The 15,105-nt window shown below is 46.9% G+C and overlaps 1 protein-coding gene and 1 pseudogene across 4 annotated transcripts in view; one reads left to right on the top strand and one right to left on the bottom strand.

Annotated features, from left to right (window-relative positions):
* Window positions 1-2,663: 2,663 nt before the first annotated feature.
* Window positions 2,664-3,577, top strand: LOC101126101 (phosphatidylinositol N-acetylglucosaminyltransferase subunit C-like; annotated as a pseudogene).
* A 1,998-nt stretch (window positions 3,578-5,575) lies between these two features.
* The window catches only part of TCP11L1 (t-complex 11 like 1), a 34,027-nt gene continuing 24,497 nt past the window's right edge, over window positions 5,576-15,105 (bottom strand). For all 4 annotated transcript variants that reach the window (XM_004050902.5, XM_031015929.3, XM_055356546.2 and 1 more), the window contains 3 exons: window positions 13,126-13,307; window positions 10,290-10,462; window positions 5,576-6,666 (listed from right to left, as the gene is read on the bottom strand). In XM_004050902.5, the coding sequence (XP_004050950.1) occupies window positions 6,464-6,666; window positions 10,290-10,462; window positions 13,126-13,307 (558 nt within the window). In that variant the 3' untranslated portion in view covers window positions 5,576-6,463. The remainder of the gene's footprint in view (window positions 6,667-10,289; window positions 10,463-13,125; window positions 13,308-15,105) is intronic.

Raw genomic sequence — 15,105 nt, 5'->3', positions numbered from 1 at the left:
GTGGAACATAACACCACAGCAAATGTGCGTCCACAGGTAGAGGGTTACATGTTCGCCTTTGTAGTTAAAAAAGAAAGGTATAGTCCTTTTCCATGTACAAAGCATTCTACCCTTCATTACCAAATGTAATCCTCACAGCAACAGTGTGAATTAGGAGTGTTCCCATTTAACAATGAAAATACCGAGGCCTTGGGGAGAATGGCTGGTCCAATGTTGTACAACCGGTAAGGCGGCGATAGAGGAGAGAAGACTAAAACCCAGATCTTTCTCTAAATCAGGAGCTTTGTGCACAATCCTGCTACCACCAAATGTTAGAATCGGAAGGGAGCTTAAAGACCAAGTCTAGTCCTTTCATTTTAAAGGAGTTGGGAATGGGCCCTGATTTGCCCCAGCTGGTACATAACAGAGTGGAGATCCAAGCCTTGGTTTCCTGACAGCTCCCAGTCTTTCCACTCTACCACCTGGCCTCAAAATGAAAAGAAACACAAATGTTCTACCTATAAATCAGAGCTCACCAAAAGGTCACTAGAAATCAAACAGCAAACACCTATTCTCTTTGAAATTCACCAGCAAAGCTGGTGGCAGCAACATTTCCTCTATTCCCAGGAATCTTAAGGCTTTGGAGAAATGAGAATAAGCACCTCCACAAAAACAGAACCGCTGAATAATCCATTTAGAATCTTGGCCAGTACGTGCATACTATAGGCCTATTAAGTCAAACTTATTAATAGCTTTTCTTCACAGAGAAAAAAGTTCATACATACCTACTGACTGCATTTGATCAGTAAGATATCATGTCAGTGTCCTTCTTACCTGAAGTACATTTATGGCTGGGTCATATCGTGACATAAATAATCACATTTTGTAGCTTGCTTTAGATGGAATGAGATTTTTTTTTTTTTTTTTGAGACGGAGTCTCGCTCTGTCACCCAGGCTAGAGTGCAATGGCGCGATCTCGGCTCATTGCAACCTCCACCTCCAGGGTTCAAGTGATTCTCCTGCCTCAGCCTCCCGAGTAGCTGGGATTACAGGCACGTGCCACCACACCCGGCTAATTTTTGTATTTTTAATAGAGACGGGTTTTGCCATGTTGGTAAGGCTGGTTTCGAACTCCTGACCTCAGGTGATCTGCCCGCCTCAGCCTCCCAAAGGGCTAGGATTACAGGCGTGAGCCACCGCGCCCGGCTGGAATGAGATTTTTAAAAACACCAGGACTGAGAATCCATCCACCCAACCAAGAGCCAACAAAGTAGCAGTTACTTTAAACATTCACTTATCCATGAGACTACTGAAGAAATCCAAGAGGCTTGGTGATACTGACCTCACTCTCAGTTCTATCCACAAGTAGTAAAGTACTGCCAAATACACTTAGCAATTTCAGGAAAAGACACTTGTCTCCACAACCTGTTACTGAATGCAGCATATAGAATCCATTCGATTCTGGAGGACAACACACTCCAAAGGATGTTTCGTTTTGGAAGGAGAGCTGTAGGGGAAGGTACAGGGGGATGCTTAGCAATGCTTCCTGAGTGACCAAATGAACGAAGTGGATCTCCCTGGCCCTTAGTAATAATCCTATGAGATTCCAGGAAGAAAATCAGCTTATCTTCACAGAGCAACAACAAAATGATTCAATATGAATATTGTGGTTCTGAAGTTTGCTTCCTTCATTCTTGACTTTTGCCAGTTGCAGAACTCCACCAGTGGACACCGAGGTAGTGGGGGGCCAAGAGTCTGTGAAGCCAGTTATTCACGCATCAAGATTTCAAACTGTCCAAATCGAACTCTGGCAATGTAAGAACTCAGGAGGGGAAAAATATCTTGCAAGAATGTACTCTTACAAAAGAAGAGTTTTTGAGATTTAGGAAGAATGACTGCAGGAAGTGGTGATCAGCGCTGTGCAGTTGGGGTTAAGCTCCTCTCCTTCAGCCTTGGAGCGGCAGGAAAAGGCCCCAAACACTCTGAGGCTGAGGCTTCTCTGCCCAGGAACCCAGGATCATACAACCGCCAGGCACAGTGGCCACAGAGCAGCCTCCACCTTAAGGGAACAATTCCAGACACGACCTCATTGAATACACCATGGAAGATGTTATCTTCTTTAAAAGTACCCTCATGGCAGGGCGCAGTGGCTCACGCCTACAATCCCAGCACTTTGGGAGGCCAAGGCGGGTGGATCACGAGGTCAGGAGATCGAGACCATCCTGGCTGACACGGTGAAACCCCGTCTCTACTAAAAATACAAAAAAATTAGCCAGGCATGGTGGCAGGCGCCTGTAGTCCCAGCTACTTGGGAGGCTGAGGCAGGAGAATGGCGTGAACCTGGGAGGCAGAGGTTGCAGTGAGCCGAGATTGCACCACTGCACTCCAGCCTGGGCGACAGAGCAAGACTCCATCTCAAAAAAAAAAAAAAAAACCCTTACAAGGAAAAAGGCAGGCAACTGCCATCTCCCAGTCACGCATCACCAGGAACTTGGCTGTATTATATCCTGCCTCAGAGACAAACTCATCTATTGTAGGCCTGGCCTGGATTGCTGCCTTTGAAAACAAGGAAAGGTCAGCAGAGTATCAACCAAGGCATGGAATTTCCAGGGAGGTCTCATTTCAAAATGTCATCAACAAGAACCACATGGACCTCTGTGAGAGGGATGACTAAACTAGCCTGAGTTTGAATGAAAGGATTATGTGTACCCAACCTGTAACTAACACCAAGGAGGTAAAGTGGCAGAGGGTCTTGTATGAGCAACAGCCCTTTCCTGATAACTATGTGGACCGGCGGTTCCTGGAAGAGCTCTGGAAAAACATCCATGCTCAGAAATACCAACATTGGGCTATGGTATTTGAGTCCAGTGTGGTGATCCCGCAGCTGTGCAGTGTTTTTGTTTTTCTGGTTATCTGGTGGTATATGGATGAGGGTTTTCTGGCCCCCCAATGGCTTTTTGGGACTGGCCTGGCTTCTTCACTGATTGGGTATGTTTTGTTTGATCTCACTGATGGAGGTGAAGGGCAGAAGAGTGGGTGGACCCGGTGGGCTGAACTGAAGAGTGCCCTAGTCTTCATTACTTTCACTTATGGCTTTTCACCAGTGCTAAGACCCTGACAGAGTCTGTCAGCACTGACACCATCTATGCCATGTCAGTCTTCATGCTGGTAGGCCACCTCATCTTTTTTAACTATGGTGCCAATGATGCCTTTGTATCCATTGTATCCAGCACACTATCCAACATGGCCATCTTTGCTTCTGGATGCTTGGCTTCCACCTTCCCCAGTCCCTGCATGTCTTCATCATGGTAACACTCGCCATCCAGATTTTTGTCCTGTGGCTCATGCTACAGAAGAAACTAAAGGCATGGACTCCCAAGGGCTATGTGGTGGTCACACTGCTTTTTGCCTTTTCGGTCTTGGAAAGCCTACTGCCTATTAGTGCTGTGGGAGCCGTATACTCTTTGCCCTTCTGTTGATTTGTATCTCATGTCTCTGTCCATTTTACCTCATTCGCCTGCAGCTTTTTAAAGAAAATATTCAGAGGCCTTGGGATGAAGCTGAAATCAAGGAAGACTTGTCTAGGTTCCTCAGCTAAATTAGGGACATTCTGATAGACTAGCCTCCTAACTAGTATAAAACTTAAAGACAGGCCGGGTGTGGTGGCTCACGACTGTAATCACAGCACTCTGGGAGGCCCGAGGCGGATGGATCACGAGGTCAAGAGTTTGAGACCAGACTGGCCAACATGGTGAAACCCCGTCTCTACTAAGAATCCAAAAATTAGCCAGGCATGGTGGCGCGTGCCTGTAATCCCAGCTATTCAGGAGGCTGAGGCAGGAGAATCGCTTGAAACCGGGAGACAGAGGTTGCAGTAAGCTGAGATCGTGCCACCGCACTCCAGCCTGGGTGACAGAGCAAGACTCCGTCTTGAAAAAATAAAAAATGAACCAAAGGCTTGGGTGGTGAGGGTGCTTATCCTTTCTGTAATTCTGTGGATGAAAAAGCTTTCTGGGACCCTCTTGAATTATTCGCTGTAACAAATGAAGTGATGTGGTTTCTATTAAAAAAATAATAATACATTCAAACAAACAAAAATAAATAAATATGAATAAAAGTACCCTCACAAAATGCAGCCAGTCTGCCAGATTACAGTGACCCAGATTCTCCAGTCTCCTGCCTGGGACCCAAAAAGATACATCTGGCTCTACTTTTTTTTGTTAAGGAGAGACAGGGTCTGGCTCTGTCACCCAGGCTGGAGTACAGTGGCATGATCATAGTTCACTGCAGCCTCAAACTCCTGGGCGCAAGTGATCCTTTTGCCTCAGCCTCAGCTTGTAGCTGGGAGTACAACTGTGTGCCACCACGACAAGCTAATTTTTTTTGTATTTTTTGTAGAGACATGATCTCACTATGTTGCCCAGGCTGGACTTGAAATCCTGGGTTCAGATGATCCTCCTGCCTTGGCATTCCAAAGTACTGGGATTATAGTGTAAGCCACCATGCCCAGCCCTGTTTTTTGTTTTGTTTTTTAAATTTATCACATCATTATAGATTAGAACCAACATCAGTGCTGATCTGCATACATGTAATTTCTACCTGAGTTTCTATAGCCAGGTCCAAGTCCTTGTATAAACCCTGGGACCATCAGCAATCTCAAAAATCCTGAAAGCAGAATGTATTCTGACTCTACCAGGTCTGATATCCTTCTCATGGAGTATCTGATTTCCTCCCCATCAGTCCTATTGGAATACCTACCCAACTGCTTCCTCAAGTCTTCCTTCAAAACACAAAATCACTGCACTTCCTTACAAAGAAGGATCAGAGAAAACAGCTGCTTGCAGTAAAATGTAGCCCTTCCCCCTGGTTGTGCAGGAGTGGCTGCTGGCCTTCCTGGAGTCTTTCTGAAATGGCTTCCAAGTTTCTTTTCTTTTTTCTTTTTTTGAGACAGAGTCTCACTCTGTTGCCCAGGCTGGAATGCAGTGGTGCTATCTCAGCTCACTGCAGCCTCTGCCTCCCGGGTTCAAGCGATTCTCCTGCCTTAGCCTCCCAATTAGCTGGGATTACAGGCGCATGCCACCACACCCAGCTAATTTTTGTATTTTTAGTAGAGATGGGGTTTCACCATGTTGCCCAGGCTGGTCTCAAACTCCTGACCTCAGGTGATCTGCCTGCCTCGGCCTCCCAAAGTGCTGGGATTATAGGCGTGAGCCACCACGCCCGGCTAACTTGTAAGTTTCTCTTAGCTTCCTGTACAGAAGGCTTCAGGTGCCGATATTACTGCATTACTCATACAGTAATATAGTCTTACCCCTTGCTGTTGTGGCAGTTGGTCATTCCAACTTCATGGCTCTGCTTCTAATATAACATCCCTGTCTAAAATGCAGACAGACATACATGTGTACACTTTAAAAAAAAAAAAAAAAAAAAGAACAGATCGTCTATGAGACCCAAATCACTCATGCTCAGAGGACATATCAGGAATTCTGGTCACTGAAGTTCCTTGAAAAATAATGCTCAAACACCAGGGATTTTCTATGACTTCCTCATCTAGGAGATTCGTGAACTCAAGCTATTTTATCTGAAAACAGTTAAATCTAATTCCAGAATTTAATTCAATCATCACATCTGTGTATTGTCTCAGGGTCAATTTTTCAGTAAGATTTCCAGACATTTCTCTTCGTTCACATTACAGTAAACTATTTTTCAATACATTTCCTCCTTGACTTTCAAGGCTTGAAAGTCAAAGACTTTCCTTTCACTAGATCTCATAAGTCATAACTGCTCTCAACCAGATGCAGGAGTAATTTTGTATAAAAGAACAAGCTTTTTAAAGTCCAATAACTGTATCTTTGGGGGAAGGTTAAAAGAATGTTTAAATACAAAAAAGAAAGTAAAAAAAAAAAAGAGAGAGAGACAAATAACTCTCCTCTAGAAAAAAGGGCTTGGGAGCCCTGGCTAGGCCAGGCAGGGAGGAAGCAATAAATAGGAGGAGAAAATGGCAATAAGACATTATATAGCCCTTCTAACAAAAATACCAGAAGGGAGGGGTGAGGGACAAGGCTGTCTGAGGGACGGCAGGAGGTGAGGCCATGGCTTGGTCTCTTTTGCGCTTGGATGGCTGTCAGCTCAGCATGAGGCATCTGAAAGAACTACCCAGATTGCAGAAGAGAGAGTTCCCAGCCTCCTTGGAAGGACATGATGGGGGAGGAGTGGAGACAACAGCTGAGTGTTACCTGTAAAACTCGAGAACAAAATGCTTCTTTGATTTGTAAACTTGCACTCATAAATACAATCTCTCAAAATAGAATTCAGTGGATTTTTCAACAAGTCTTTTCAACAGTGATACACAATATTCTTCCCTTTGGAATCGGTGCTGTTAAGTAGACATGTACTATATAGCCATTTTCCAATGCAACATTAGAGTACAGAACAGGTATTCTGTGGCTAGTGAGTAATACTGCTGCTGTAGGGTGCATACACGTTAGGATTGGACGAGGATCTTACTCAGGATTGCATCGTAGTAGGGACAGAAGACCATCTTGTTATAGTTGACCAGGCGAGCAAATTTAATAGCAACTTCCTCCAGCTCTCTCTGAACTGGACTGAGTCCCCCAGGGACTGTGGGCAATGGCTTCTGATGACCCGAGGCAAGGTAGGTTTCTAAGAAGGTCAGGATTCGAGATTCTGTGACAAAAAAGAAAGTGGTCAGTTGTTTCTTGTCCTTCACCTTACAAACCTTACTGTGCTTCAGTTCTTAGCTTAACCATCACCTCTTAGGGGAAGTTGTCCCCGATCAATACTCCCAGACCAGATACCCACAGCACCTTGCACTTCTGCATATTCATCCCATTTATAATGTTTTCTCTCCCCTCTAGATGGTTAGTTTCATGAAGGTAGAGCCATGCTCATCTTGTTCATCATGTCTCCTCAGCACTCAGCACAGTGACTGGCATGAGACCCAGCTCCCAGGAGAAGCTCAAACACACTTGGAATGCAAGAATGAATGCATGAGTGGCCGGGTGCGGTGGCTCACGCCTGTAATCCCAGCACTTTGGGAGGCTGAGGTGGGCGGGTCACCTGAGGTCAAGAGTTCGACCAGCCTGGCCAATGTGGTGAAGCCCCGTCTCTACTAAAAATACAAAAATTATCCAGGTGTGGTGGCGCGCACCTGTTGTCCCAGCTACTCGGGAGCCTGAGGCACAAGAATCACTTGAACTCAGGAGGTGGAGGTTACAGTGAGCTGAGATCATGCCATTGCACTGCAGCCTGGGCGACAGAGCCAGACTCTGTCCCCAAACAAAACAAACAAAAAAAATGAATGAATGCATGAATGAGTAAAGGAAGACTGGAGACATGCTCTGCTCTCCGAGGAGCAACACATCCTGAGACCATTGTTAGCCATCGCTGATGATCACAGAAAAAGGTGGAAGATTAAAGCAGGAATTACAGGTTCAAAAAAGACTTTTTTCCTACTAAGCCTCCATGAAAGCAGCTCGTGCTTCCTTCTCTGATGCCTGCATGGAAGTCATGGGCATTTGTAAACTTGTTCTACTTGGAGGAATAATTTAGGTTGATGCTTTTCTAGTCCATTCCCCTTCACGATGCTTTTGTACTCTTGTGTATCCTCATGAAAAAAGATTTGATCAAGCCACACTTCTTGCAGATTTTATCACAAAAACAATAGAGACATTTATATGGAATAGACTTTTTCAAACTACATGCCTTGCCTCCTGCCTGGGGAATCCTCTCAGGTGCAAATAACTTATACCCTCCTGAGCCTCACAACACAGACAGAAACTGCTGTCCGGACAGGGCCTAACACCCTTACTCTTTTTTTTTTTCGAGACACAGTTTCACCCTGTCGCCCAGGCTGCAGTGCAGTGGCACAATCTCAGCTCACTACACCTCCGCCTCCCGAGTTCAAGCGATTCTCCCCCCTCTGCCTCCCGAGTAGCTGGGATTACAGGCGCATGCCACCATGCCCAGCTAATTTTCGTATTATTAGTAGAGGCGGGGTTTCACCATGTTGCCCAGGCTGGTCTTGAACTCCTGACCTCAAGTGATCTGTCTGCCCCCGCCTCCCAAAGTGCTGGAACTACAGGCGTGAGCCACTGCACCCGGCCCTATCACCCTTCTTCTTTTTTTTTTCTTTTTTGAGATGGAGTTTCCCTCGTCTCCCAGGCTGGAGTGCAGTGGCGCGATCTCGGCTCACTGCAACCCCCGCCTCCTGGGTTCAAGTGACTCTCCTGCCTCAGCCTTCCGAGTACCTGGGATTACAGGCACACGCCACCATGCCCAGGAAATTTTTGTATTTTTCGTAGAGACGGGGTTTCACCATGTCAGCCAGGCTGGTCTCAAACTCCTGACCTCAGGTAATCTGCCCACCTTGGCCTCCCAAATGCTGGGATTATGGGCATGAGTCATCACACCTGGCCCTATCACCCTTATTCTTTTTTTTTTTTTTTTTTTTTTTTGAGACAGACTTTCGCTCTTATTGCCCAGGCTGGAGTGCAATGGCACAATCTCGGCTCACCACAATCTCCACCTTTCAGGTTGAAGCGATTCTCCTGCCTCAGCCTCCCAAGTAGCTAGCAACACAGGCATGCACCACCATGCCTGGCTAATTTTGTATTTTTAGTAAAGGCGGAGTTTCTACATGTTGGTCAGCCTGGTCTCGAACTTCCAATCTCAGGTGAACTGCCTGGCTCGGCCTCCCAAAATGTTGGGATTATAGGCATGAGCCACTGTGCTCAGCACCCTTATTCTTAAGTTAGTTTGGTTCTCTAAGGTTCCCAGGGCTGGCAGCCTCACCGAAGTAGAAATCTTTGTATTGTTACTACCCAAAGACTGGTTTTTCTTTTCTTTCTTTCTTTCTTTTAGAAACAGGGTCTTGCTCTGTCACCCAGGCTGGAGTGCAGTGGTGAAATTGTAGCTCACTGCAGCCTCAAACTCCTGGGCTCAAGTGATCCTCCTGCCTCAGCCTCCCGAGTAGCAAGGACTACAGATGCATGTTACTAACCTGGCTAATTTTTTTTTTTTTTAATTTTTTGTAGAGATGGGGTCTCACTATGCTGCCCAGATAGTCTCGAACTCCTGGTTTTAAGTGATCCTCCCCTTAAGGGCTGGTTTTCAATCTGTCGATAACTAGCTATTACAAAACAACCCAGGCAGCAGGATGAGTAGCAACTTGCTGGCCACAGGTCTACTTACAGGCACTTTCCTGCCTCCCTACGAAGGTTGTGAGTATAAATCTTGGCTGGATGCAGTGGTTCGTGCCTGTTAACCCCAGCACTTTGGGAGGCTGAGGCAGGCGGATCACTTGAGTCCAGGAATTTGAGACCAGCCTGGCCAACAAGGCAAAACCCCATCTTTAGAAAATATACAAAAAATTAGCTGGGTGTGGTGGTGCATGCCTGTAGTCCCAGCTACTTGGGAGTCTGAAGTGAGAGGACTGCTTGAGCCTGGGAGGTGGAGCGCAGAGGTGGAGTGCAGTGAGCCGAGATCGCACCACTGCACTCCAGTCTGGAAGACAGAGTGAGACCCTGTCTCAAAAACAAACAAACAAAACTATGTATTCACAGCATACAGCATGATGTTTTAAATGTATGTATACACTACGAAATGATTAAATCAAGCTAATTAACAGAATTTTTCATAAAGCCATTGCTGTGGTAACTAATAGCTAACATTATAGAATATTTTAAATATTTTATAGAATATGCATTAAAATATCTTAATACTTCAAGTTTATTATAAATTTTAAATAGCAATATCTTAATATTACCATTTTAAGTTTATTATATTTGATATGTTAATAGTATTACATACTAATATTTAATAATATTTTAATAGTATTTTTAAATAACATCTTCATTTTACTATTCAGCTCTTTTCGTAACAGCTCCTATTTACTGAGCACTTACTATGTGCTGCCAGGCACTACGGAAAGTGCTTCACCTTCTCATCCCAGGGAGTTCCTGCAGCGACCTTGTAAGGTTGCTGCCCTTATTCCTGCTTTAGAGATGAGGAAACTTGAGTGTCAAGTTACACGCCCAAGCTGCACAGAGGCCCTGGGACACTGCTTGTGAACCCAGGAGATTCCAAGGTTGCAGCCCTTAGAACAATGATGGCTGCCTGGTCCTGTGCCCATCTGTTGGGTGGTCCTGGTCTCTCTGTGGTGCTTCATTACACCATCTCCTCACCCATCAGCACCTTAACTCCAGCTAAGCCCTCAGGTTTCTTCAGAGGGACTCGTGCTCCAGCCCCTCAGAGGGCACATCCCTGCTGCCTGCCTTCCCCAAACGTACCCATGATCCTGCGAATGGGGTCATCGGGACTGGCCACGGCCTGGATCTGGCCCTTAAGCACGGTCTCCTTGTCCGTGGTGAAGGGGGAGGACCCACACAGGGAGAGGCAGCTGCTCACCTCCAGGCACACCTTCTCCCCGATGGTAGTGAGGACGTCCTTCAGATGGAAGGAGCTGGGGCAGAGGAGGGGAGAAAGGGTCTATAAGTAAAATACACCTCTAACCAGCTCCAACCGCCCACACCCGGGTGAGAATGACAGCACCAATAACTGGATTTGTGTGTTCAAGGGACAATTTGAGACTCTTTTCCCTGCCACCTTACCTCTCAGGCTGTGCATACCTGACCAGGGGGACTTTCTTTCTCTCCCTCTGCTAGAAAGGACAGTGGGAAGGGCAGGGGCTCAGAGTATACCAGGACCAACGACCCAAAGCACAACTTCCTGCTAGCCTCTGTGTGATAAAATCAGCCTGGAATGACCTCAGAATATCTTGATATACCTCTGGAGGAATACACAAGAAAGCAGGCATTTGGTAGCTGTGGGACAAGAGGGAGAGAGAAACTCTTCATTGGATGCCCTTTTGTACCTTTTGATTTTTGAAACATACACATGTATTAACTAATTTTAAAAGAATAAAGAGGCCGGGCTCAGTGGCTCACGCCTATAATCCCAGAACTTTGGGAGGCCAAGGCAGATGGATCAGGAGTTCGAGGTCAGGAGTTCAAGACCAGCCTGGCCAACATGGTGAAACCCCATCTCTACTAAAAATACAAAAAGATTAGCTGGGCATGGTGATAGGTGCCTGTAATCCCAGCTACTCGGGAGACTGTGGTAGGAGAATCACTTGAATCCAGGAAGTGGACGCCAAGATCATGTCATTGCACTCCAGCCTGGGCAACAAGAGTGAAACTCCATCTCAAAAAAATAAAAAAAATATAAAAATTAAAAAATTTTAAAAAAATAAAAGAATAACGAAAAGTGAAATCCTAAAGTTAAAAAAAAAGAGTACCTGGATACCCTGGGTCCCCCAGGCTCTCCCAGGGTGCCTGTGGGGAGCCCCCATGCTGGCAGGCATGCTGTGAGAAGGTAACTGCCTCTGTTGTGGGCCTAGATCCTTTGTATGTAGAATTACTGGGGGGCATGGGAGCAAGCCCTGGCACTCACCATTGGCACCAGCTCCGTGCCCACCCCTGGAGGGCCAGGGAGGATATGGGAGTGCAAGGCTGGGCTCCCAAGAAAGCACTGACCTGGGTCCCCCCCTCAGCAGGAGCTTTGACAGAGTAGTTCTCCAGGCAGGGGACCTAGGTGACAGCCCAGAGCTGCACCTGTGCAAAGGCCTCAGGCTAGGCCCTCAGCTGAGCAAACAGTTTCCTGGCCTCTCAGCAAACTAGTTTGACTGTCAAAACTGTTGAGCCCCTAGTCACAACTTACGGACACTGCACTGAACACACCCATGCTTTGTGAAAATTCAGCAGTAAAATTCCTCCATTTTGTAAGGATGAGAATGTTTAGGGGGTACTTCCCTTGAAGAAGTCTCTGAATTGGACCTTGTTAGATAGAGCATTTACTTAGAACCACTCAAAGATATTCTATAGGCTGAAAACCATAAAAGTCACCCAACATGACTCCATGGTAGGAGCGGTCACTGAAGCCTGCACGCGTGCAGATGCGGACTCGTGCTGGGTAAGAAAATGATGCATTACACTGAGCACAGAACGCCTACAGGGAACATGCAAGGGCAGAACACTTCAACCACATACATGCAGCTCTGCAGGAATATAGCTGGTTTCTCTCATGACCTTCCTCTAGGGCTCTGCTTTTCACTGTTAGTTGGTTATGAAAGCAATTCAGTGGGTAGCAACCAATATTTTTTTTAATGGAATAAGAATAGAGTAGAAACTATCAGGCTGCATTAAACACAGTTAGGGTCAGTTCCAGTTTGAGAGGTTTTCGTTTCTGTTACATGTGTGTTAAGTGTGTACTAGGTCACAATGGAAAATGAATTTCTTACTGCGGGTCCTAGTCACAAACATTTTTGTCCCAACTAATGTCTCTGGGTTCCAGTTTCTTCATAAGCTCCAGTAAGAGTTTAATACATTTGAACGGCTTTGGGAGAGGAATAAAGCACTCAACAAACAAACACAAGAACCTTGGAGGTGAGGAGACAAAGACAACCCCATTAAAGAAGGAAGGGGCCAGACAGCATCCTGCTCCCTGCCTAGGGAGAACAAATGAGTTGACGGCACTCAACACCGAGCCAGGCCCCGGGAGGAGCACGCTAACAGGGAATGGAGGGCCGCGGGGCCTCTAAGCCCAGGATCTCCAATTCCTCAAGGCAAGCAACCATTGATACCAGCGCTCCCCACCCTGCCCATGGCTTACCCCCCAGCCCGAGCCACTTCTTCTCTCGCCTCCTAAATGCTCCCTCACATCTACTATGTGCCCCATGCCAAAATTTAAACTTAAGGGCATAAATCTAATTACGTTCCCCCTCTTGCTTCAAATCCTTCAATGGCTCCCTACTGCTCTTAGGACAATATCCCAGCTCCTCGGTGTGGCCTCTAAGGCCCGACAGGCTACTCGGCTAGTCACACACATTTTAAAGCCACTATCCTAGAGCTCTGCTAACCCTGCAGCAGATTCTAACTTTGACCCTATGACCCTAAATAAACTCTGCTGGGGTCTTCGCCAAGTGAATCAACTGAGACAGCAAGGTTTCTTTTCAGTTCCTAGCGAGTGGCCCTGGGTTCTGCCTTACAGTGGGAGACCCCTCTGGGAGACTCCAGTCGGCTCTCTGACATCCACTGCCTCCCATCCACGCATGAAAGTTCCACTTACGGCAGGTGCATATCTGTTAGCAAAATCTTCACAATCATCTTGAGTTTCTCAGCAAAGTCGGCCTGGCTGGAAATTCCTGGTGCTGCCATGCTGAAGGTGACCAGCAACACAGCCCCCAGGATGGTCAGTTGTTCCAGCTGCAACTGGAGCTCATGGAAGCGAGACTGGTCCATTAAAACTGTCTGTAATGAATAGAAGAGGCCATCGCTGAGCTGCAGGTCCAGGCTGGCCAGCAGAGGGCGGGAGCGCCACAGCCCCCACACCTGCCTCTGCAGCTTCCCTCAGGGTTTGCGCTAGTGTCAGAGCTTTGAGGGAGTCTGGTGTGAAATAACCCCTCTATCTCAGAGCCATTCCTCCTGATCAAGGATGCAGTATAGCGCCCTCACTAAGAACACAGACAGGCCTGGGTGTAAAGCCAGGCTCCGTGCTTAATACCATGACATCCCCGGCTGGCCGCGGTGGCTCACGCCTGTAATCCCAGTGCTTTGGGAGGCCGAGGCGGGCAGATCGCCTGAGGTCAGGAGTTCAAGACCAGCCTGACCAACATGGTGAAACCCCATCTCTACTAAAAATACAAAACTAGCCAGGTGTGGTGGTGCATGCCTATAATCCCAGCTACTCGGGAGGATGAGGCAGGAGAATCTCTTGAACCCAGGAAGCAGAGGTTGCAGTGAGCTGAGATTGCACCTTTGTACTTCAGCCTGGGCAACAAGAGTGAAACTCCTTCTCAAAAAAAAAAATAGCATGACCTCATGCATGCATCCCCAACTTTGTCAGGCCTCTGCAGAATGGGGACTCCCACATCACAGGGCTGTTTTAAAGCTGAAGAAAGATGCTACATATAAAGTGGCTGGCAGAGCCAGCACTCGATAAATAAAAGTTATACTTATTGTTAGGAAGAAAAGTATAATGAGGCACAGACCTAGGGTCACCAACTCCTCCCAGTTTTTCTGGGACTGTCCCAGTTTTCAAATGGAAATTCCCAAGTCCTGTGAACCCTCACTCAGTCCCTAGCAAACTAGGACAGCCAGTCACCCTGTACAGAGCAATGGAAGGCCAGGTGCGATGGTGGGTGCCTGCAGTCCCAGCTACTGGGAGGCTCAGGCAGGAAGATCGCTGAGGCCGGAAGTTCGAGGCTGCAGTGCACTACGATGATGCCTGTGAATAGCCACTACACTGCAGCTTGGACAACATAGTGAGACTCCATCTTAAAACAACAACAACAAAAATCCCAGAGCAATGGAAGGGAGGACTGCCTTGCAGGCAGAGCCTACACTTATTCATCTTGGTACCCGCTCAGCACCCAGCACAAAGGAAGCTCGTAAGAACTGGCGAGTAAATAAAGAGGAAGAGAAAGAAACAGGAAGCACAGAGAGTAGAAGTGACAGAGAACAATCTAAAGCCTCCCGGAAAGCAAGCACATTCCCATGACTGCCTCCCCCATGTTAAAGACAGTCCTGGGTCCTACCATGCCAGTGCCCCCACCCGTGTGGGTGAGGGAAGGAGAAGGGAAAGGCTGCACAGGTGGGAATCTGATCTGAGAGTTTACAGGCTCATCGAATGGACTCTAAGGACCTTTCTTGCTGTCAGAAACTGAGATTTGCCAAATCAAGACATGAACAATGTGGGTCACAGCCAAGAAGTAAAAACCCTGAGGATTGAGAATCCTCTGCTGATACAAATACAATCCCAAGGACTCATTGTCGGCCTGTTTTCTGACTTCACATGGCTTTGTGGCTTCCCAACAGCAGGACGTGAGTTTAGGATGCAGACTGCCAAGGATCAATTCCTGGAGTAGACAGCTGTCCCCAGGGACCATCACCATCTTCCCCACAGCGTTTCTTTTCTGTTCTTTTCTTTTTTATTTATTTTTTTTACGAGAGGGTTTATTCATAAGACTGCCAAGTGAGGAGGCTGGAGAAAGGTCTCACATCCCCCTCTCCATAGAGAGGGCTTAGGGATATTTATGGGATGAAGAAG

This window comes from Gorilla gorilla, chromosome 9 (assembly GCF_029281585.2).
Source record: "Gorilla gorilla gorilla isolate KB3781 chromosome 9, NHGRI_mGorGor1-v2.1_pri, whole genome shotgun sequence".
Classification (NCBI taxonomy): domain Eukaryota; kingdom Metazoa; phylum Chordata; class Mammalia; order Primates; family Hominidae; genus Gorilla; species Gorilla gorilla.
The sequence above is the reverse complement of the archived record's forward strand: the minus strand, read 5'-3'. Positions and strand labels throughout refer to the sequence as shown.